A 23,190-nucleotide genomic window follows, 5' to 3' on the forward strand; every position below is an offset into this window, starting at 1 on the left:
CATGTGTAGCTCCCTGAGGAAGAATTTGTTAACAAATGTAAATATGGAATCAGGATTTCAATCACATTGGAGGAGAGACCAATATGATCCTTTCAACCCCCTCTCAGCTCTTTCCCTTCATTCCTATTTGTCTTTCATCCTTCCCAGGTTCCCACTGTATGTTTTGAAATAAGATCTGGTTGCCTCAAAAAAAAAAATTGGGTCCCTTCAACAACACTCAGCACGGCAACAGATGTGTGGCACTAAGCGCGAAGGGGGAGGGCAAAGGGGCAATTAGAAGGAGACAGAGGAATGGAATGAGAAAGGGAAATACTAGGGAAAGAAAAAGAGACACATGGGGGGAAGGGGAGAAGAGGAGAGGGATCACTGGGAGCAATGAAAGGTGCGAGGGGGGAGGAGAGAGCAATGGAGAAGCCCTCGGAGGTTCTCAAACACTTTGCACAGCAGATGCCACATTCTGTCTGGCACAATGATATGTATGGGCCGCCTCTATTTATACCCTTTCTGTCTCACATCGAGGCAAGCATACAGGTCCAGAATTGGGTGTTTGCACTTTTGCTGGCTCATTGCAATGACTGCCAACAAAGGTGACAAATTTAAAGCAGAACCGACAAAAACAGTTCTAGCAAGGCTTCACCATGAGCCATGAATAGATTGCAAACTATATATAATATACTAAAAGTAATATAATTAATGTACGTATGTTTTATTACAATTTACTTTGTAACATAAGTTACCTTTAAAACTCAATGTTGCAGGTGCACATTTTGCTTTCATGACTGACTAGCCAAGTTGGCAGGCCAAACCTCAGTGACAGCGGTGAAAATGATCAAACAGCGCCTTTTGGATCACCCTAGTTCCTGAAAATAACCCAGAATTGGAACAGGGATAGTTCTTTTAATGATGACAACCAATGGGGAAGTAAAGGAAAACTGAAGTCTTACCGTGTTTATTTTGGTATTCATCACGCATCTTTACTTTCAGGGAGAAATGCTTGACAGAGCTGAAAAACATGCAAGGTGTTCATGTCCATACTGTTTGTGTTTGCTGCTTTGCTTTTGCACTATCTGTCATTGTTAAGCAAAATGCCTTGAGATTTGTAGTTTTTGTCACACTAACATGTACTAAAACTTACAGAGGCAGACCTAAAAAAAAAAAACACCGCCCTGCACAGCCATCAATGTCAATGACCAAGAGCCCCAGCCATAGAAAACAAGCAAGTTGAGCACACATGAAAATACAAATCTATTCACACATGCACAAATATAGCTAGATACACATTTCTATATGACCTTGGATTTCACATGCAAAGTCACCAGCTAGCTCAAGAAGCAGATGGCATTTTAAAGTGGCGTAAATATTGTATCCAGGTGCGATAAAAGAAAATTGGCGGCAATCCACAAAGGGTCACCTTTGAAATCATGAGAATGAAAATCCAAACCTTGTCTCTATTAATTATGTGTGTTAGAGGAAGATAGACATCTTAAATGGGGCTGCCTGATGCTCTTGTCATGGTGCATTAAAAAAATGAAATCAAACCCATATTGAACGTGTGCACTGCAGCTGTCAAAAGCACAGTGCATAAAAGAATTGTGAATATTTCTATGAGGGAGCTTTGCAGAGAACAACAGCAACACTTCCTGTACTTTGAAGTGTCCTTTTACTCACCCATGCTGCAACCCCCCTCCCCCTTACAAACTCCATTGGCAGGCCATCAATCTACACTTTCATCTGCTGGTGTGCCTCAGAAGTTCAGGAATGTCCTTATGGTATTTGGTGCTTGTGAATTATGGGAACACCTGGAATGCATAAAAGGGTCCAGCACTAGTGGTATTCTAAGAGGTGTTGCTGGGCATCCTTAAATCTATAAAAAGCAACGTGATGACATCCAGCTAACCAGATGGATTAGTCCGAGGTTAACTACCTCGGAACTCCTAATTAAAATTGAAAACATAGATTACAAGACTGGTCTTGTGACTCATGCTCGCTTGCCAAGTTTCAACAACATATGGAAAAAATAGTGCAGGGAATTTAAGGGAGGGAGTTTGTTTTTAAAGCCTGGCGGGTTATAAAAACACAACATGGCTGGGGTCAGTGTCTGACCTGACTCTTGCAGTTTTGCACAACATGATCAACACACCATCTCTCGATAGTTGCAACATGGTGTGTTTGTCTACCTGTCAATGAGGGACACATTCACGGCTACGGTTTTCTTTCAGTGTGTTGGACGCATGTTGAGCGTGACAGTTGATCGTGTTGATGAAGCGTCTATTTGTGACCATAAAATGCTGTTCTTCAAAGCAGGTAAAGTCCCTACATATTGTTTTATTTTATACAATTACAATAGAGTTTATCTAGGTGTTCTCACAGGGAGCCCATACTAGACCCCCTCCCCCAAAAAAGTCCTTACCCTAATGGAGATAGTGTGCTATACCGTATTTTCCGCACGAAAAGGCGCACCGGATTATAAGGCGCACCTTCAATGAATGGCCCATTTTAAAACTTTGTCCATATGTAAGATATATACATTTGGCCCGCGGGCCGGACTTTGGACACGCCTGCTGTAGTGGCTCAATATTGGTCCACATATAAGGCGCACCTGATTATAAGGCGCACTGTCGGCTTTTGAGAAAATTGGAGGTTTTTAGGTGCGCCTTATAGTGCGGAAAATACGGTATTTAGATGTACTTTGGTTAAATAGTTTTTCTTTTTCTGTCTTCTGCTTCTCCACGTTCTGCCCTGTTCTTCCTTACCTTTTTCTTTTCTTTGCTGTCTCCCCCCACCTCAGAGCGCTCAGCAAACAGCTGTGTTTCCTTCAGATTTTAGAAAGAAGGGGGGAAAAAAAGAACAGAGTTGAACCGATTCAAGCTGATCTTTCTTTTGCTTCTACATCAAATGAATTTAAGCATGCAATTGAGATCACAGTCATGCTGGGAGAAGGGAGGAATTCCACCAGCTGGTTTAAGGAATGTCGAACCATGTCTGCACCGAACAATTAAAAGTCAAGAATGTGTTTCTGCCAGCACCTGATTTGCTTAATTAATTGATGTAATTATATTGTATCCCAAACATTCACATAAAAGACATTCAATACACACAGCATTTCTTAATAAAAATGCCTGGAATGAAGCCATGCAGATGACAAGCTCTATGTTATTAAATGAAAAGTGAAGTGCCCATCAGAGTCATTTGTCAATGCCATAATTTCACTCGCACGCACGTACACATGCACACACGCACGCAAAGTCTCACAGTCACTAAATGTGGTTTTTCATTTCCTACTGGATGGCCATGAATTTTACCATTTATAGTGACATACTGTTTTTCAAACCCCCAGGTGTTCAATAAAACTCTCTCATCGCCTTTTAAAGATAAATGATATGATACAAATCAGTTTCAAATTGAAATAAGATTAAACAAATGACAGCAGCCCCCCCAACAAAGATTGCCTATGTTGAAGAAACCACTTTGGGAATGATAAACTAAATAAACTTGTCTTCCAACAAAACTGCTTTTGTAGCTGTTTTTGGAGTTTGCTCAAAGGTTTAGCCCCTACCTCCAAACCAAATGATGTTTTTACAATGTACCATAAATATTTCTACACATAACCAATAGATGTGAGCAAATATAATAATAATAATGAAAGAAAATTAAATCATGAAGGGACACAGTGGTAACAGATCCAGATTTACTCTCTGTGTTACTGGGAGGATATTCCAGGATTTAGGTTCGGAAATGTGTCACTATGCTTGCTCTGGTTTTCTTTTGTTTAAGGTAGTGCTACAGTGAGTTGCGGAAAAACGCTAGACTTGCCCTGCAGGTGTGTTGTAATAACTGGCTCTGTCTGGGCAACTTCCTTTTTGAGACAAGTCAGTAAAGCGTGTGACAACAGCTATGTGCTTCACTCGACAAGAGGGGGAAGTCAAAAGACTACAGTACTGTGTATGGAAAAAAGACTTCACAAAGGACCAAGTGTGTCTCCAACCACATGACCACTGCCATGACCTCTCCAATAAAATTAAGAAGTACTCTGTTGTTCTGCTAGCTGTGGGACAAGGAGAATCACTCTTTGTGAGACTCTTGGGTGGTTCTATCGCATTACTTGGGAATTCATAGGCTTGGTATAAAATGCAGGTCAAACTCAGGATACAACTCCAAATTCAGGTCTATGAAATTTCAACAATGGGCATCTAAAATGAATCTTACTAAATGTAATGCATTGTTCCAAGATGCAGAAATCGGCTATGATATTTTTTTATTCTTCAAAATGACTGACTGAAAAAGGTCATAAAATCAACAAAACTAGTGATAGACCATAACTTTGGATCATACAATGGTTCCTTGAGATACGAATTTACTTTTTTTCAGGACCATATACATAACTCCCAAAAACTTGGATCATCTATCCCCATTGTAATGAATGAAGTGCCTGATACCCGTCCCAAACTACATTCGAAACTGGCTGGCAGCTTGAAAATGGCAGACTCCACCTTTAAAGAATTGTAAGACTGTCACATTGAAGGCTTTAGTAATCCCATTTTTTGACACAACATTTAATTTTCTTTTTTAGGTTTAGTTTGACAATGACCTTCAAATACGAGTGGCACTGAACAGCTTGAAGCCTCTTTTTTTTTCTCCATTCAGCCAAACTGCAGCTTATTCTGAAGTAAATTGAGTTGAGTTCTGTACCATACACACTGTATCTCATGTTTGTTTTTGCAGGTCAAAGCAAAATAAAAATATTTCTGACTCGTATCTCAAAGATTTAAAATTCTGATAAAATTGAGATCTTAAACCAAGTTAATGCCGCAGGATTATCAGTCCAATTTTAGCCTTGAATCTCGCCTACCGACAATCGTAGGTCGATCCCAATTCTAGTAATGGCTTCAAAGATCATTTTAGCAGGCTAATCTCGGCCGCTCAGAAGGACGATGATGCGGTGTGAAAGTCATGGCACACCAAAAAGTCTCTTTTCTGCTCAAAACAAATCAGAAACTGTTGTTTTCCGTGTTCATTATGTTTGTTTACTCCGAAGTCACGTTTAATCTCGGGAGGTTTTGCAAGAGTTCCCATCTGACGTGGGAATTATTCATAAATCAAATCCCTTTGTGTGTGATGTGTTGCTCTTGCCGTGTGGCGGTACGTTCAAAAGTGTTATACTCGGGATATGTTCTCATCCCTCGGCCTCGGCCGACAATTTTAAAATCTTGCCCCAGGCTCTACACATTGCCAGAGCACATAAGAGAGAATAGGATTACACTTTTGTGATGTTAGTCATTGCTCTGTGAACTTGCTTTGAAGTCTTGACTTTGGTATTTTGACTGTCACCAATTTGTTTTATGTTGTGCCACAAGTGGAAAGGAGGAGTGAGAGTTGGAACTGCCTGAGATACCAAGGGCACGATGCAAAGCTTTAAAAAAAGAATGCTCAAAGTTGTAGGATGGTGACGGAGACAACACCCAGTGTTTTATTTTCCCTGACTCAAAATGGGACCATCATTTTCAAAGGGACATTATAACCTTGATAGTTACTGAGGTAATCAATCACTTCTAGGATTTTCTTGCCAACTTGTTGACCTTTAGAAACAAAGCGCCTCTGTTTGTAGATTTGTTGGCTATAGCCGCTCTGGTTGATGGTCTCATTTTGCACTCAAGCCAAAGTCGACTATCCATCAACTCACATCAGCATATATTTGTATTATCGTGCCACAATTATGACAGATTGCCCCCAGTCTTGTACATGCTGCACTTGGTGGTCTCATCTCACCATCAGAAGGTCATGTCAAATCCTATTCAAATAACAATGAAGCCATTAACCCACTTTTGTCTGCCTCTGGTGAGCTGTTGCCGTATCCCACTGATACTGAGGGAGAGAGGCTCGCACCTGGATCCAACCCAAAATAGTTACCTTAAATGCCTCTCCTCATCCCTGCATGCTCGAGTGCCCTCTGCTTCTCTCACTAGACTCTTTGTCAACTATCTACTTAACTGATTGACTCTTCCGACACCTTCCCACTGCTTCACTCATTCCTGCGTGGAAGTACAACATTGTGGATTATGGAAAGCTGCACTGCCTGTGCAGTAGTACAGATTATGATGGTGTCACAAACACACAATTTACATAGAAATGACCAAATTACAGAGTTCTTGCAGTGTCAATAGATGCTATAATTCAAGAGCACCACCTTGGATAGGTTACACTCGGAAACAAGCCGAGCAAGGGAAGCAGCAAGGGATCAAGTTAGCCCGGAGGAATGTGCTTTTTCAGCAGGGTCGAAGAATTGTGTCATCACAAGTCCTCTTGCCCTTCTGTGTATTGATCCTCCCTGCACTTCAGGCATGTCTGGCACAAAGCTTGTATGACTTTGTCGCAGCAAACTGAGCAAATCACAAAACCTGAAAACAAGCACTTTAAGGCCAATTTATACTGCAAGTCTCAGTGCCTGATTCTAATTTAGTGCCTCTAACTGCTTTTTCTCTCTCCTTTGGAGTGCCCATTAATCCACTAGCTGGTTGGTGCACCTCCAGTGTCCCATATTTAAACTATATTCAGAATTTGGTACAAGCAGGACAAGTCGTAAGTTCTGAAAAACTTTGACAGTGACGACCCTGGATGTTTGAATCAGGTGTGTTGAGGCAAGGAGAAAACAGGCAGGACAGCGGTCCTCGAGGACCGAGTTTGGACACGCCTATGGAACAGTATTCATATTTGCTAAATTACTTAATCATGTTCATTCAGAAATGGGCAGGTGCAGGGCTTTGCATAAATTCTGAAGTGCAATGTGTTAGAAAAACTAGAGTGAAAAGGAAAACTTACGAGTAATTTCCATAAGCACACTAATTCTCATTTGCATAGAGATGAACCTAATGCAAATGAGTATGCTCTAGAAAGTGGCACCCTTGATGCAGCAAGGCAGTATAACATGGAAATACCAACAGCTGAGCATGTCAATCACAGGTTATGAAGAGAAAAACTGACTGCTGTGAAATGAGCATTCTAAGAAACTGATTTCACAATCTGTGAATAAAACAAAGAAATACTAAACAACAATATCGACAATCTATTATTTGGTAACATTCTTTTTTTTTTTTTTTAGTGGTAGTTGTTGTACCCACCAGGTGTGAAATTACATGAAAAAGTTTTTGAAGTTAAAAAAAAAAAAAAAAATTGTGAGTGAGTTGAGGTAAATGTTGCCATATTGCAGCGTAACAGTGTGCCTAACTTAGACAATGCGGCCCTCACACTAAGTTTCTGGCAGCTAGGGTGGGCAAAGCTCAGCCATTTTCAAGGACTAAAAGAAGCACATAGGTCGGTCAGCAGAGCTGCAGCGTTAGCACTAATTGGCTGAAGCTAAAAACATTATTTGCATTTGCATCTAATAACTGGCACATATGCATCTGTTCAGCGGGTAAGGGGTTCGGGGTTAGGATTAGCGGATAGAACCTGCCAAGCTGTAAACGTGCAGCTTTATGTTTGGTGATGTGGTCATCACATGTACAGATCTGCACACTGATAGGCAAGAGTATGTTAGTGATGAAGTCTATGAGTTAAAAATATGTCTTTACGCGGGCTCACTTATGTATCTATTCAGACTCTGGTGTGCTTTGCATCAAGGACTGACCTGGTCATGGTAACATAATGTGTAGCCTACTCTGCATTGGCACTACAGTAGAGTGCTTAGTCTCAGCCTCTATATCCCCAACCAATTTCAAGAGCAATGCAAGTGGATCTCAAGTGTCCTGTAGTTATTTATTCTTTGTTTATTTACACCCCATAATGCCAAAGGCCTTCAATAAGGACACCTGGGATCTGTTTTCAAAGGTGAAGACAACTCATGTCTCCTTCATAGCACAACTCATTGTTATCTTTAAGAGCCACATTGAAAGGGTTTTTGGGATACTCTCATAATTGTGAAAATAAATCCAATTTATTCAGTAAGGAATTCTTCAGGGCATTTACTGTATGTAAAAAAATATTAAATAATGTGACACTATTTTCTTTATGTGAAGGAGTGTTAATGTTTAAATTAAAATTCAAATTCTGCAGGACATTTTGGAGACAGACTTTGAAGGGTGAAGCATAACAAATAAGATGTAATTGAAATTAATCTGGATTTATTTTGTGCAAAGACTACCATGAAGTAAATCTTATGAAGGGAAAAAAGAGACAACCTCAAATGAGGTTATAACAGATTTTATTGTGATTACAGGACAAGGATATTTGCCTACTTGTACACATTGCAGGATACAATATGAGTAGAAATATCAAAGTAACTGTTTCAGCGGTTTGTGAAGTTTACAACAAAGCAATAAAGTTGAGGCCTATTCAACTGTGATAACAAATTGATGCGAGAAGGATAAGTAGGGAGCAATGTTTTCCTTGTTTTCCTTCCATCACTTAAAGATTGGACAACAGCTGTTTTTGTGTTTGCTCCGACACGCAGCATTCTTCAATGATCAGAAAATTGCAAAACTAAACTGCACAAGCGTTAGAGGAATACATTTGAGTCTGTCCTGCTTTAAGATGATTCTTAAGCTTCCCATTTTCTGAATCGCTCATCCTCTCGAGCTCGCGGGCATGTTGGAGCCTATCCCGGCTGTCTTTGGGCAGGAGGCCTTCTGAATTGACCGCCAGCCGATCGCAGGGCACACATAGAAAAAACATTCATACTCATTCTTAAACTCCCGATATGTAATGAAATGTTGAGCAGAATTTTCTGCATTTCTAAAATAACAAGAATAATTAAAACATTTGTAATTCACATGTACTTTTTTGTTGTTTAGCAGAAGAATGGGTTGTTCACTTGTCTGACTCCAACTTGTGTCTTTCTTGAGGAACAAAATCTAAAGGTCCTGACCTTATGTTTGTGCCCCTGGTTTGAACACAGTCAGGCTTTGTGCCAGCACTCCCAGCGCACCAGCGCCTGGATGTCCGTCCCACAATGTGAGAGCCCCTTGAGTCGGTGCACCAGCCCCCCCACGATTGACCCTTTATGGACGGTATCCATTCAACTGTGACTAAGTGACTCTCCTCCCGATGTGCTGTGTTTTATAATGAAATCATTCAGCCATGCGCAGGAAGTCCCCTGCACTATGTAGCCTTGAAAGAATGCCAGTTATGTCTATCCACACACATGGCGAGCCGACTGGGAAAGGAGGGGTTGCTCCGTTAGTCATTTAATGGCAAAGCACCTACATATTATTTTACCTTTTTATTTTTTAATCTAAAATGTTATGTAAAAAAATCGGTGTTCTGAAAATTACTATCCGACTCAATCGTATTCTCGTGGGATTCATATAAGTGAGAAGAAAAGTGATCAGGGTTCAAGCTTTCAACATTAAAGACAGTCTGTGTACACAGCTGGTTCCTGTTTCATTTTCCTGCTGGAGAAATTGCTGCGTGTGTGTGCGTGTCCATGGAGATGATCCTCCCTCTGCTCCTCTGGAATGTTTGCAATGAGCACAATAAAGTGGAAGATCACTTGAAGTACCTGCAGATCTGCGCTGAGGCCTGCTGCGGGCTTCAGGATGCATGACTGTCTGAGCTGGCGGCTCTTTGTACACGTACACAAACACACACGCATGCACACACAAAAGTACCACATGTGAGGAGACCCACAGCACACTAAGGGTGTAATTAAGTCCCACGTACTGCTTTTGTGCCATGAGCTATAGGAAAAGTTTCATTCATTGCAGTGTCGCAGGAAGAGAATAAATTGGGCGTTTAAACTGGGGGCGATGTGTGATTTACAAATAGGCTAAATTTTAAAAAAAAAAAATTGCAAAAATTTTGCTCATTAGTTGTTTTCGCTACCAAATAGGTACAGTATTGTAAACAATTGATTAAAAGCTCAAAGGACAAAATCTGAGGAAAATCGTGAAAGGCATAAAAAGCAGGGGACTCGTGAGTCTGGTTTACACATGCAGACCACAGTTCAACATTGTTTAATCCCTGGTGTCTGCAACCCGTCGTAAATCTCTTTCCGCAAGAACAGGCAGGCTTAGATGGTGCCCAGCTGTATGCACAGTACACGTAATACTTGCCCCAATGAAATTCAAGTCGACATATTTACCAACCCATTACCATGACCTCCTTTCCCCACACTTTGAGCACATATTGATCTACTAAGCTGCTGAAGCAGGTGGTTGCACTGGATGAGATTGTTATACCCGTTTAACCTTGTACACTACATCACTGCCATTGTGACCTACCAGGCAAAACCATAAAATGACTTGCACGTGCGTCAAGCATTGATAAACGGATAAGTAGCCACCGTTTGAAATAATGCACGCAAAACTTATCATGCCGCGAGATGCGCAAATAGTGATGCGCTGTGGAGTGAGTTGGCTGAATATACAGAAGTAGTAAAAGAGACCAGCTGCAGAAGAGCAAGCAGCTGAAAATAGGACTTTCCAAACATATATCGTTGGTTTTCGCTCGAAAGATCAGAGAAGTCCAATCTGTTATGGAACTAATAAAGAAAGAGCTCTTTTAAAACGGTCAAATAAAAACCCGTGCACTCGTGCTTTGAACACATTCCACAGTTCAAATTCAATCTTTGAAAAATGATAAAGAAAGCCCTCCTCGGAGAGAAAAAGCATTAATTAATTATCCTCTCGGCACAGTATAGTCTCTCAAGGAGATGTTTTTTACTCTTTAACTGAACAGACGAAGCTATTTGATGAAGCCCTTTGATCGGCGTGGAAGAAGAGATGAAAACTAATTTCAATTTAGTTGGGAAACAGCAAATCCTTTTGAAAATGCATCGAATTATGTCACTTGTCTCCTCCTTCATAATTCCTGGTAAGATTATAAAGGATTAGCATTTTCCCGTGGTAGCGTGCCTTTGGCTGACAGGACGGCTCAGAGGGAACATTCATGCCAGTATCACGCATTTATCCACCACAATGAAAGCACTGTAATGATCGGCACAGCGGCTTGCAGGCTGCTAAACGTTTGACAGACCACAATAACGGTTAAACGGCATACAATGTTTTAACATAAATTAGAGTATATTTAAAAGGAGGGGGTGGGGCAAGGTATTTCGGAATGTTACAATGCACATTAAATTAGTGGACCTCTGACTTGCTAATACAAGTTGGTGAGCAATATTTACAACATGTACAATACTACACTTTTAAGGCTGAATTAAAAGAAAAATACAAGTGCCAGCTTCCTGTACGGCAGCTGACTGTGCAAAAAGATTTTCTATAAAAGCGACCAGATGTTAACAGAAATAAAGTATGAAATATTGAATTGTAAACAGTAAGGCTCGGGAGTTTATTTGATCTGGATTAAAGACCATACGGCAATAATCCAAACACACATAGAGCATGAGGGGCTATATGTTACCCCATGCAGTCACTGTTATAATCGTCACATGTTATCCTAATCAAGAGAGTGTACAAAGCGCGATTCATAGTGTGAGATAAATCAGCAGGGATTAAGCTGGCACAAATAGTGATAAAGTAGGCGTCACATTTCATCCATAAGAGGTAGTTCAGTTGCATATTCCAGACAAAACTGTCTGTTTTGCATCTTTGGGCCACTGAGTCCATCGTGGATGCTCATAGCTGGCCGTTCTTCTCTTTGCAGTCTAGAATGTGTTTGTATACTCTGTCTATCCTGTCCTGGAGGACAGCGGCGTGCTCGTCTGAAAGGAAACCCATTTTGGCTGACAATGGCTCGCTGTCTCTATAGAGCTCCAGCAGCCTTGTCCTGGCATCTCTGCGCTGGTGGAGCTCGGCCACGCGCTGCGCGGTCCTCTTCCTGAACACGCACACGGAGCCCAGCACAGTCTGGTGATATTGCTCCCACATGTTTAACACCCGGAAGCCGTGCACTAACCCGGCTTCGTTGTCTATAAAAACCAGGTCTCCGCGGGGCGTTTTCAGGAGATTGTTGGTGTCCCTTTCCATGACGTGCGCGTCCCATTGCAGGCTGAAAAGATTGCTCACCAGCCGGTCAAAGTTGGCCGTCATGTAGTCAAATATGATCAGGTCGCTCCACTGCATGAGATCTACGAGCTCCTCCGTTGTCTTGTTTAGAAGCTTGGGGTGCAGCCCGCTGCTCTCCTGGCGTAGCGGAGCAGGTGTGACCACCCCGCTCAGGTTGGAAACCCACTCAGTGAGAGAAACCACGGCGTGGTCGCTCCATTGTAGTTCACCTAGGTGCGTCTTCACCATCCCCCATTGTTCACTGAAGGTGTTCAGCTGGGACAGCACCAGAGGGGGCACGTTGGTGATGCCCAGCAAGCAAGCAAGGTAATAGGTCAAAGTTTCACCTTGCACCTGATCCGCGTTGATCCCGTAGCGCACACACGCTTTGGAGCCATCCGCGAAAGTGGCGAGCTGATTAGATATCCTGCCGCATCCTGGCTCCAGCTTCACGACCCGTGCTGCCCTCGCCCTGTCTCGCCAAGCCCTGGCGTATCCTTCTGTGAATCCCACCGGCAGTAGATCTTCCAGCCAGGCGCTCCAAAATATGCCATCCTCCACGGGGGGGTCCAGTTTGTCTGACCCTCCCCGTGAATTCCCATTCACGTGGTCTTGGCGAATTACTGAGGTCTCGTTGTGAGCCTTGAGTTGGATTTTTTGTGCTGCTGGGACAGCAAGCAGAGTGCGGAAAGTTTTAGCGGAAAGATCCACGGGGAGTTTGGGGAAGAACGACCCGACGCCCGGCACTGCAAAGCCTCGTTTGTGTCGCTCCAAGCGGTCCTCGAGCGAGCTCCACACGTAGAAAACCCCCGCAAATGCGCCCAGGAAGAGCAGCGCGAACAAGTTGGATGTCAGAACCCTCATGGCGAAGGGCACAACAAAAGATCCACTTCTATTCAAGCTGCGGCTGAGCTGAGGCGCCCGAAAGCGTGTGCGCTCCTCGAGCGCAATGGCAAGCGGACAGCTTGAGTACGAGACTCCAAAGCGGCGTGCCGCTCATCTCAGACGCTTATCAAGAGCCTCCTCGCAGCGGAGACATTTTGGATCTGTCCTCTACTGAACCCTCGTCATCGTTTCTCTTCGGTGATGGAGTGGCTCTCTTCCTGTGAACGCCTCACTGCTTCTCATCCTCTCACTTGCTCGTCTCCCTCTCTCTCTCGCTCACTCTCTCTGCAAACTGGTGTTGGCTGAGTTTGATTTGTGGCGGTGTGGGCTTGTTGAAAAGCTCGGTGGTGAATCACGTGACTCCGTTGTCGGGTTGATGGGAGGTTCGTGCGGAGGAGGGCGCAGGGAGGAGCGGAGCAAGTGCACCATGCGCTCTGCGCCCTGTTTGCGTGGTAGTGGAGGGGATCCCTTTTCTATATTTTGGGTCATGCATATTCTTCTCATTTTAAAACAGCAAAAGAGTTTTCAGAATGACTCATCTCCCTAACCTAAAGTCCGGCTATTCCACACCAGTGAATAATTGTCAATTTCTTCTGTATATGTGAAGCCCTTTGAGACTGCTTGAGATTTAGGGCTATATAAATAAACTTGACTTGACTTGACTTGACTTGACTTGACTTGACTTGACTTGACTTGACTTGACTTGACACACCAGGGAAGCAAAAGTAATCAACGTATTTTTACATATGTACAAATACAGGTACTTGTATAAAAAAGGCTTTTAGTTCAACAATATTTGCAAAAAAAAAAAAAAAAAAAGTTCAGGCTCTCAATGTACTTCAGTGCAAAAATAAAAAGAAATTTACTGTCAACGTTTCCCAGAAGTCACCACTACACACTTCCATTTTCTGTCATTTTAGGTATCAGTTGGACAGTCGTGAGGCCATCAACATTTAACAGCTTAGGCTTGGCAGTTTAAGCCTGTCATTCCCTTGCCCATCCCTCACCAAGTGACACTAAACCAGCATTACAAAATTGCAGCCTGGCACCAAATAATAGGTTTGTACCGACTTCAGGTTGTTGAACATTATAATCTTGTGTTTGAAGCCCTTTGAATAACCTGGAAGGTAGCATGAGGAAAGGCTTTATCATACTCTGAAGCATTTGCCGAATCAAGATTTTATTGATGCTGAGAGCCATTGCAGCCCTCCGTATAAATTGTCCCTGGCTTTGCATGAATGCCACCTCTAGGTTAGTGTTTCCAGAGTACCAGGCCTTCCGCTGAAATACCTCAAGGAAAAAGATAATGACCAAAAATATAATACACCTTACCTGTTTTATGTATTCTTCATGCCAAGACAAACACTTCTCTTAGCGAAGGCGGTTTTCAAGTGCTTACATTACAGATATTTGATCCCTCTGGCCAACATGACATCATCCACCTGTGGAGGTCTGCTTACTTTCCTGCCACCCAAAACACATTGTTACTTTGTAATTGGTTCGATCATCCAGTGGTATGGCCCAGAGAAAAGTAGCAAGATGGATTCTCATGTTTTGTTAACTAACAAATACAAGTGAGAATTCTGCTTGCATGCAAGGTTATAGTCATGATGTTGTTATTGACATACTTTGATGGGATATTGAGATATAAAATTTTGACCATATCACCCAGCTCTACGATACAGTTACAGACAGTACTAATACCTTTGCAAGTGTTGCGATAAAGATAATGCTTGTATTTGTGTACTTTCCTAATTCCTTAAAGATTATGATCAGAACAAATTTTAAAACAGCACACTTCACTTGAGTAGAATAATAATATGCACTTGATTATTTAAAACTGTTTGCTTCTGAAGTCCTTAACACAGCACCACCTCACAGTTTTGAGGTAATTCTTGCCTCTATGTGGGTGTTGGAACAGAAGGCGAGGAACTGGTCGTCAAGCAGGAAAAGCTCCAAAGGTGAAAGTCTTGGTGCGTGAAATAGCACTAAGCTTTTGTTTGTTTTTGTTGCTGTGTCTCAGGCTGGTTTGAGTTTCCAAGGAGAGACCATATGTATGTGTTTCCAGCCATACTTCACAGATCAGTCATCCGGTGCCCAACACATGTATTGTGTCTAATTCATAATTCAAATAATTTCCATATGTTGCATTTTTTTTAAATGGGAAGTCAAGTCCCCAATTGTCTGAACATGGCATTTTCATTTATATTGTGGTTGAGGAATATGAATTAAGCAGGAAAATCTACCTGTTTCAATCAAGTTGCATGCTAAGCATGTCTGCCTCAGAGTACTAAAGTTCCTGGTACTTTGGGTTCATTTTGCAATTAAAAAAACATACATATCAGTTTAAATGAATATTCTAATTGTCCAAAGGATATGTGGGATAATTGTTTCAGAAAATGGATGGATATATGCAAAAACAGTGGCATTAATAGTCCTCAAATCTCAGTGATGAAACCTCGAGTATTCTGCTAATTGTGCTTTTTTTAACACGGCTCCCAAAAACAAAGTCTATTGTTGAAAGCTGTTTCATCTAAATTAGTCTTCAATGTGTCTGCGTCCCAGATAACTAGACAGCAAGACTCCTTTAAAAGACATTCTTAAAAAGTGGCACAGACAAGGTCAGTAAAGTATTTGAATCTATGCATATTGGAACTAAGTACATTGCATTTTTTTGTCTGCCCTCCAAAATCCTGCTTCACAATTTGTTATGCTTTCACTTTGGAACCTAATAAGTAGCTAAATATCACCATAAGCCTCATGGGGTCTGCAGACGGGAAATGAATAAGACCAAAGTGCATTGCTGGAATTCCGTCCAATGTGTGTTGCCTTTTCGTAGTATACATGTATGCACTGGATCAGTGTGCAGCTGCAGCCTGCTCAGGTTCAGGTGTCTCTTTCCCTCAGCACAAGTGTGGGCATGTTCACACATCAAAGCTATCTCTTTCTTGCCAGGTGTTATCTTGCAGGTCAGCAAACGGCCCCTCCTGCCACATTCTTTCCCCATGTTTCCTCATAAAAAACCCCACAGAGCTCCCCAGAGAGCCGTAGCGCTGGGCTAGCTTCTCTCCATAGTGGTGTTCGCCTGTGGTCAAGCGCTACGGTGACACACGAGAACCCAAGACATCTGTCATTCTGTCTGCAAAGACGCAATGAGCCCATCAGCGGCCGTCTGAGCACGCCACAGCTGCGATGCGTGCTCGGGTTCTCTGCGTGGTGCCGCTCTGTGCAGATGGTCAGAAGAGGGCACATGAGACATATTGGGGGATCAGGACAGAGGAAGAGAGAGCGCACTGTGTTACTTCTTTTATAGTCTAAGGTTACTTCACACATAGCAATAAGTCATCGGTCTCCTGACACTTTGCAGCGCTTTATCTTCTGGACTGAATAATGAATGTGCACGTTTTCCATTAGTGTTGAAAGCTACAATTATTTCACAGAGCTCGGCTGGCAATTACTTATATTCTGGGATTGAGGACAGGTTGTCTATGTGTCCGTGTGTGTGTGCGTGTGTGAGAGGGGCCTTAATCTGAATCAACTTGAATAATATGATGAATTCCTTGTCGAGAAGGTTTTAAGGTTTTTGAAAAAAAAAAATCTCTTTTTGGTTTTACATCGCTTTTGCAGGTTTAAATGCAGATTCTAAAATGAAGACAGGATGGCTAACAAAATGTAGTTGTAGTTCACTACTTTGAAGTATGCTTGAGCACCACAGAACTTTACCGTAAATAACACAGAGTCTTACCACAAACATAGCCAAAGTTGTGTGGGACAATGTTGTAATTTCTTCTGTTTTATGTTTCGTTTGAAAATAAACTTCGACTGGAGGTGGCAGTAAACAGCTTTAGGCCTCTCTTTTGAAGAAGTGCTCTATCTGTCAAATTGCAACATGTTTTGAAGGGTCAAAACAAGTCTAAGCAAAAGAAAATCAGCTGGGCAACGACTTGTAACTGGAAAAACAAGTCGGGTCACGTGTTTTGGGGCACCAATATATTTTGAGTTGAAGTGAACTTATCTGGGAATAACATTGTATCCTGTCTGTTTCTTTTCACATTTCTTTGTTAGTCTGTTCAACATGTGACTTTAAATGTGCTTTATGTTCCCCCCTCCCCGTTCAATTGAATTTGACACATAGTATGGTCTAACTCAACCCTACAATGCAAAATGTATCATGTCGGTTTGCAAAATTATTATTTTGTTTTTATATGTGGAGATATAGTAGTTTTTAAACCTTTGTATTCATTTCCTTTTTTTACTTTGCAATGTGGTTTCCTGTAAGTCTGCAGCCTGTATGCTTCTGTTCCATTTTCATGTACGTAACAAGGGAGGTCCAGAATTCCTTGACAATGAGGTCCAACTGATATGAGATAAGGACAACCTTGAAGGCGGATCAAGTGTCTCTCCCCACAGGTCGTTAATTAGGTTGCAATAAACACCAATGTTTAAGAATAGTCAAGACTCACCCTTTGACTTTTTGTCAATGTCAGATGGCTGCAGATTGCATGACACTGCACCCTTGAATCGCTTAACTGTTTTTATTTCACCTAATACTGCAGAACAGTGCCTAGACTGTTCTGAATTTACTGAGAAAAACAATTCAGAATTTACCCAGTCAGTTATATATTTGTTTATTTCTCAGTGCAGTGTTTGATGTCATCTTAAAACTAGCCTGCAGTCTGCTGCTATCTCAATAGATGTTGAAGTCTCTGAGCGACTGAGGAGAATGAAGCAGGCAGCCCAATACGGAGAAAAATCTAGCGATTTTTCTCTGCAGGGACCTGCGCTTGGCATACAGCCATCAAAAAGATGGACATTTTTTCTCCATTCAGTGCAATTTCTGGTTCCCGTCTTTGCCAATTTCCTCCAACTTAAGCTTAATGACCAATCAATCAATGATTGCTAATGAAAATAGAGGTGTCACCGAATGCTGCATTACTCCCCCCAACCAAGATGATCATTGTTGCTTTGATCTGGCACTAAGAACACTTGACGAGTGATGTTAACAACCTGACGAAGAGAGGATGATTGTCATTCTGATGCACATGAGGGTTCTATCATGTTTGAGAAATCAGGAGAGCGTGTCGCTTCCATCCACTTGATTAAAGAATCAGTGTCCAATCTCCTGGATTTCACCCCCTGACCTGCATGCCAGAACCTCTATTAAATAAATCAGTGAATTATTCTACTTTACCTTCCTGTTAAATAACTTATTGACTCCAGACTCCAGTGTGTTGTGCCGACACTCGCGTTTAAACGACTCTAGAGCATAGTGTCAAACTCAAGGCCCGGGGGCCAGATACGGCCTATCACATCATTTTATGTGGCCTGCAAAGTTTTGCATCAACTTTGTGTCATTACTAAAATTACAAATTGCCTTCACTTAAAAAAAAAATAGAGATATTGTTTGCAATTTTTATTACCATTCAGCTTTCTAAAATATTTGAACAGTACTAGGACTTCAATGTATGTGAACATGGTATATTTTCTATTTTCTCTTATTTTTAACCGTATCTCCAAATTGCAACCATTAAGTATTGCAGATGTAGTATGATTGAATATTTTCATTGCAGGTAGTCAAAATAAAACGTGATGCTTATGTGGGGTGTGTCATAAAAATACCAGGACTCATGTCGTAAAAGACGTATTTTAAATCACACTACAGGTTTTCTATTCCCCTTTAAAGTAATCTCCAAACCCTCTCCCAGCCTTCTCGGCCACTACTGGAAAAAGTCTTCTGGGGCGCCTTCTCTGTCATTACGGTCATCTTGATGTTGTCTACGTCTTTATTGTCGTTGTCATCCTTTAGCTCTGGAAAAAGGAAACATTAACATGCGTACATGGAGCTAGATCAGGTTAATAAGGAGGTGGCTCCAGCGTGGCCATGTTCGGCAAGGAACTGTCTGGGGTGTTCGAGAGAAAGAGCCACACATCTTCTTGACATAACCCTTGCCAGTTCTCACGCACTAAAGTAGGGAATAAATGATGCAGCACATACGTACAGCTGCTTTGAAAAAGCAAATCAAACAAATCACCAAGTACAAATTGAAGTAAAATCATTAAATGTACAAACAAATGAGCAATACATTCCACTGCATACAACATGTATAAAAATATTGACAGAAGAAAACACCTTGTAATGTTGGATAAAATTTACAATGCATAATTTAATCAAAGACATTAAATGCAAAATTGTAATGAAAACTAATACAGATGCAAAACAAGTGTGTTTTTGTTATTTTTCATGGCTGTCCTGATGACAGATGGAGGAAAGTAATTGGCCATGTTTAAGGAAAACAAGCATGACCCTTGTGACCCAAAAAGGTGGACAGTATTGACAGCACCCTGCTGGGACGACAGTTGTGCAAACAAACACACCTCATGTAAAAGTCTTCTGCGTAACCAAATTAATCTCTTCAGTCTTGACAAATATAAATGTACTAGTACAGCCTCTACAAGCTGTTTTAGTAAAACAAATTCTCTCAAGCAGGAATCCACATTCTTGATTACTATTTATCCCTCTGAAGTATGTGGCATAATCGACATTTCACTTCCCTTGCTATATCAGTAAATCCGACAAATTCTCCAAACACCATGCGAGACGTATTTTCACATTGTCACACGAGGTTGCTGAACAATTGGAATCCGCTTTATTTCCCTCAAGGTGGCTCGTGGGTGGTAGCTATGTGTCATTTATGGTGTTGGCCTTGTGGAACAAGCCTTAGCTGTTGGTGTAGGTGTTGCAGTTATTCTACTTGCAAGCTTTGCTCGTGCATGGAACATCACTTTGATAGATTTGTGCCCCTCGGGACTTGTGTCACTGTTGGCTGTCAGAACATAGATTACGCTGTTTAAGGAAGAGTGATCACTCCTATTAACAGCAAAGCAAGTCCAATTTAATAAATGAACGTTGTGGGTAGAGGCAGTACATGGCTCTTTACCGATAAAGGGAGGGTGGAGAGAATTGATCAAACACTCAGCCTTCACAGAGATCAGGGAATATAAGTAAGAAGCAAATGAAATCAAAACTATTTGATATGCTACTTTGTTGTCCAGTGAGAAATGCCTTACATATTTCTTACTAGCTGAGATTCTAATCCCTTGTTTCTGCTTTCCTACTCTTATTGGCAACTTGATGAGGGGAAAAAGTAAACATACCAACAACAACATGCCATTGGACACATTTTACAGTATCTGCATGGATTTGTTCTTGTAAATACTTCATGGTTGGATAAAAGTGAAGGCATTGATTCTACATACTTTACTATCCAAGCCTATTTAGGATTCCGTTCATGTTTCCATGAAGGCCATTGTATAGATTTATAGTCTCTGACTCCCTCTAGAGGGAGAGAGTGAGAGTCAAACAACATAAAAATCTTAAACGGTGCTCACGAGAACGTTTTCATCGCTGCATGTTGCTGATTAAAAGTGACCTTTAATTAACATGAGCTGAAAACGCAGTCTTCACCCGCGGCTATTTGAAAATAGTCTCTGTGGTGGCTTTACTGAAAATGTCAATACATTTCCAAGGGTCAATTGTTAAATTTGTCTAATTTTCAATGATCAGGAATACTTATTCAAACTACTGCTTCTGTAGTTGTACTTGGAAAGCTTATGTGATGAATGCACCAATAGTGAAAAAAAAAAAAAGTCCATGTAGGAACCATAACTACTGTGCAGTACACTGCTGATAGTTTATGCAAATTAGACAGAGAAATACACCAGCAGTTATCAGGGGGAATTTATTTTTGTTCTTCGAGAGCATGGAGTGCAGCTATTTCTGGCAACTATTTTCAGTACTTTCAAATATCTCAATTTGATCCGATAATGACTTATGCAATTGTAGTACATCATTTTTTTTGTACCAATCCAACCCATTTAAAAATATTTAGCACTCGTGAAAAACACTGCTTTAGTTTGTGTGGTGTTGTTGTTTTCTGTATGATCAATACTTAAGCTCATTTTCCAAAACATGCATTTTCCCATGTTTTGCCACAAGCCATTTCTCTACTTCAGAAAGTTACATGAATCTTGAGACCTTGATACTTAAAATACATAATATATAAACTATGTATTAAAAATCCCACATAACTCCAAAAACAGGTATTATATCTACAGTATACTTATGTTAACATTGACATTGCTTACACTATTGATTTGAAGTATTCATACCAAAATAATTATAATTTGCAATGGCGAAGAAATTGCTCAACAAGAGGGTTACAGTGATCCTCTAGATGGTGCTCATGTTTTTTTTTTTTGTTAAAGACTAGTAGAATAAAATGTATTACATTTCCACTGCATCTTTAAACCAAGAGTGCCATCTAATAGAGTCAAAATATCACAAGTGCTTCATGAAGCTTCATTTGTTCATAATGTACATTTCAATTAGAAAACAATTTATTCATTCATGATTGTATTATTGGTTACCTATTACATGTCATTCAAATCAAGAAAGGCATTTGTTGGCACTCATGCCAGAAAATCATTAATCTTCACTAATAGCGCCATCGAAACTAGTCACTACACCATAATCACAGTACACTATAACCAGCCAATGTCTTTCTTTAGGCAGCCAACGAGTGACAAGTGTAGTCCGGTCTGTAGGCTTGCTGTAATTTTCGAGAGAAACTACTCAATGAATACATATTAATCAATGAATACAACCTCGCGTCCTCTATTGATGAGCTAACACTGAGCTGAAAACCTTTCTGATGGAGGAAATTGAACATTAGATTCACCCATGATTACTTCCTCACACAGATATTGTAGCTGTGATAGCATTGTTATCCACTATAGGAATTATGTCTTTTTAATAACAATCATGTTCATCCGAAAAACATGTCACGCATATCTGCTGGGTATTTACCATATTGATGAAGAATGCACAGTGAGTTGTTGAACATTTTGTCAGGCACTAAAAAGCGATTTAAGAAATTTTGTGCATACTTTAATTATTGGGGTTGCAAGCTGAAATCTCCTGTCTATATAAAGTCAAAGAATAAACATGCATAAAATAAAAGTGTAACAGTATTATATATATATATATATATATATATATATATATATATATATATATATATATATATATATATATATATATATATATATATATATATATATATATATATATATATATATATATATATATATATATATATATATATATATATATATATATATATAGCATGCCGTTCAGGAAATTAATATTTGAATATATTGAATGAACCTTGAATATATTGAATGAACTTCGGAATATATTGAATGAACCTTGAATATATTGAATGAACTTCGGAATATATTGAATGAAACTTGAATATATTGAATGAACTTCGGAATATATTGAATGAACCTTGAATATATTGAATGAACCTTGAATATATTGAATGAACTTCGGAATATATTGAATGAACCTTGAATATATTGAATGAACTTCGGAATATATTGAATGAACCTTGAATATATTGAATGAATTTCGGAATATATTGAATGAATTTCGGAATATATTGAATGAACCTTGAATATATTGAATGAACATTGGAATATATTGAATGAACCTTGAATATATTGAATGAACATTGGAATATATTGAATGAACCTTGAATATATTGAATGAACTTCGGAATATATTGAATGAACCTTGAATATATTGAACGAACCTTGAATATATTGAATGAACTTCAGAATATATTGAATGAATTTCGGAATATATTGAATGAACTTCGGAATATATTGAATGAACTTCGGAATATATTGAATGAACCTTGAATATATTGAATGAACTTCGGAATATATTGAATGAACTTCGGAATATATTGAATGAACCTTGAATATATTGAATGAATTTCGGAATATATTGAATGAACTTCGGAATATATTGAATGAACTTCGGAATATATTGAATGAACTTCGGAATATATTGAATGAACCTTGAATATATTGAATGAACTTCGGAATATATTGAATGAACTTCGGAATATATTGAATGAACTTCGGAATATATTGAATGAAACTTGACTGACGTCATCATTGCCGCCATCTTGTACATGCATTTCGTTGCTGCCGCAATTATGAACCAGTCAGCTCGCAATATCGTGTCAGCTATTCTTAGCAATGATGAAATTGTCAATGCACTGGCGAGTGCTTGTACCACCCAAAATCCCCCGGAGACACATGCCCAGCAATATAATACTTTGGACGAAGAAATCCAGGCTGCTTTTAATCGGGGCAGACCTGGGCGCACAACAGACCAGGCTTCTGTTAATCATCGCAACCTCAGTTTGCCATCGACCTCACAGCAGTGCCCCACAACAATCTACGCCCGTTCACTAGAAAGGGCCCAAGACAGAAGAAGTAAGAATAGGTAGGGTTA

General features: G+C 40.3%; 2 protein-coding genes across 3 annotated transcripts in view; one reads left to right on the forward strand and one right to left on the reverse strand.

The window, feature by feature from the left end:
* Window positions 1-23,190, forward strand: part of pamr1b (peptidase domain containing associated with muscle regeneration 1b) — a 68,818-nt gene that overhangs the window by 16,427 nt on the left and 29,201 nt on the right. The gene's annotated exons all lie outside the window — the stretch shown is intronic.
* fjx1 (four-jointed box kinase 1) lies at window positions 10,994-13,187 on the reverse strand. Its single transcript, XM_088377950.1, has one exon. The coding sequence runs from the start codon at window positions 12,798-12,800 to the stop codon at window positions 11,568-11,570; it is 1,233 nt and encodes a 410-aa protein (XP_088234076.1). The 5' UTR covers window positions 12,801-13,187; the 3' UTR covers window positions 10,994-11,567.

This window comes from Syngnathus floridae, chromosome 6, assembly GCF_059516105.1.
Source record: "Syngnathus floridae isolate MCC-2025c chromosome 6, RoL_Sflo_1.0, whole genome shotgun sequence".
In the NCBI taxonomy this organism is placed as follows: domain Eukaryota; kingdom Metazoa; phylum Chordata; class Actinopteri; order Syngnathiformes; family Syngnathidae; genus Syngnathus; species Syngnathus floridae.